Below are 1263 nucleotides of genomic sequence, written 5' to 3'. Positions count from 1 at the left end.
TCAAATTTTACAAAAGATGCCGAAAATGTCAGGATTACCTGTCTGAAGGTAAGTAATTATTATTTTCTTAGGATTTCCATAGTATTCTGGTCAGAAGTCAAAATCTCACTTTCACAAGCTGTGGATTCATCTGCTTTCCTTCAAGTACTTTTTTGCATGCTCATTTCCATCTGTGAGTGCTCAATGTACGTTTATAAATATTTTTTATTGCAAAGTATGTCAACTCATTCTTTCAATTTCTTTAGCTTCCTAATAGCTAATGTGAATTTTTTTATGATTAAAAACCAAATGAACACTAATATGTGCAAAAGAGAAAAGCAATGAGCAAATTAGGACAACTCCTTTACTTCTTACTGCAAAGAAGAAGAAAACCCATAAATGAAGGGAACCTTCCCATTGTGTTAATTTTTAGCCAAGTGAGATATAATGTCTTTCTTAATATAGGTGTTAGGCACATGGGATCTATAATAGGAGGTTGTGTCTCCAGCCCAGTTTCTGTTACATAAAACCATATGATTAACAATTAAGCTGCATCTTGTTTGAAACTGATCTAGGCGATCTTAATAATTACTCCAGGAAAACAGATATAAACTAGGAGTTCTTACAGGCAAAGGGGAAATAGGCAGTGTGAGGGCTGGGAGTTAAGACCGCATCACCCACCTCCAAGTTTCATCGACCGTGTTTCTTTACCATGTTCCTTTCTTCTTTGCTAGACTGTCCCGATGTCCCTGAACTCCACATGGAATTGGATGAGGCCCTTAGATTGGTCAACGTATCCAATCAGCAATACACCCTGATTCTCCAGATGACCCAGCAGAACATGGAGGACACGTCATATCTGATGGAGAAGATGCGAGAGCAGTTCGGTTGGGTGTCTGCACTGGCAAACCAGGCTCCAGGAATGGAGAACATCGGCAGTTCAACAAAGGTAGCGGCAAGACCCAAGAGCAGACATGGACACTGTATGCACATACCTTGACTTTGCTGTGAATTTACTTATTAATTATATCTGAATTTGAAAACAAGCTATCGGCAGATATTCATATTCCCATTGTGAATATCTAACTGACTTGATTTCATGTGGTATACGGTCCTTAGAAAATAAGAAACTCGATAAAGAAATCAATTTAAAACACAAAATACTTTCTACTTTAGAGATGGCTGATTCTGCTTATAGTTAAAGGGCTATAAATGATAGAGGTAACCTGGAAGAAAACTGGCCAATATAGTTTTTAAGAAAGAAGACTTACAGGTAAGGCAATT

General features: G+C 37.6%; 1 protein-coding gene across 1 annotated transcript in view; it reads left to right on the top strand.

The window, feature by feature from the left end:
* LOC103582156 (clusterin-like protein 1) overlaps window positions 1-928 on the top strand; it is a gene marked incomplete at both ends in the record, with an annotated part of 11780 nt that extends 10852 nt beyond the window's left edge. Inside the window, 2 exons of the mRNA XM_008563828.1 lie at window positions 7-48; window positions 714-928. Of these exons, the coding sequence (XP_008562050.1) occupies window positions 7-48; window positions 714-928 (257 nt within the window). The remainder of the gene's footprint in view (window positions 1-6; window positions 49-713) is intronic.
* Between the last annotated feature and the right edge of the window lie 335 nt (window positions 929-1263).

Source organism: Galeopterus variegatus, unplaced genomic scaffold (genome assembly GCF_000696425.1).
Source record: "Galeopterus variegatus unplaced genomic scaffold, G_variegatus-3.0.2 Scaffold15084, whole genome shotgun sequence".
NCBI classification, from domain to species: domain Eukaryota; kingdom Metazoa; phylum Chordata; class Mammalia; order Dermoptera; family Cynocephalidae; genus Galeopterus; species Galeopterus variegatus.
Note: the sequence above shows the minus strand (reverse complement) of the source record. Positions and strands in the feature narration are given on the sequence as shown.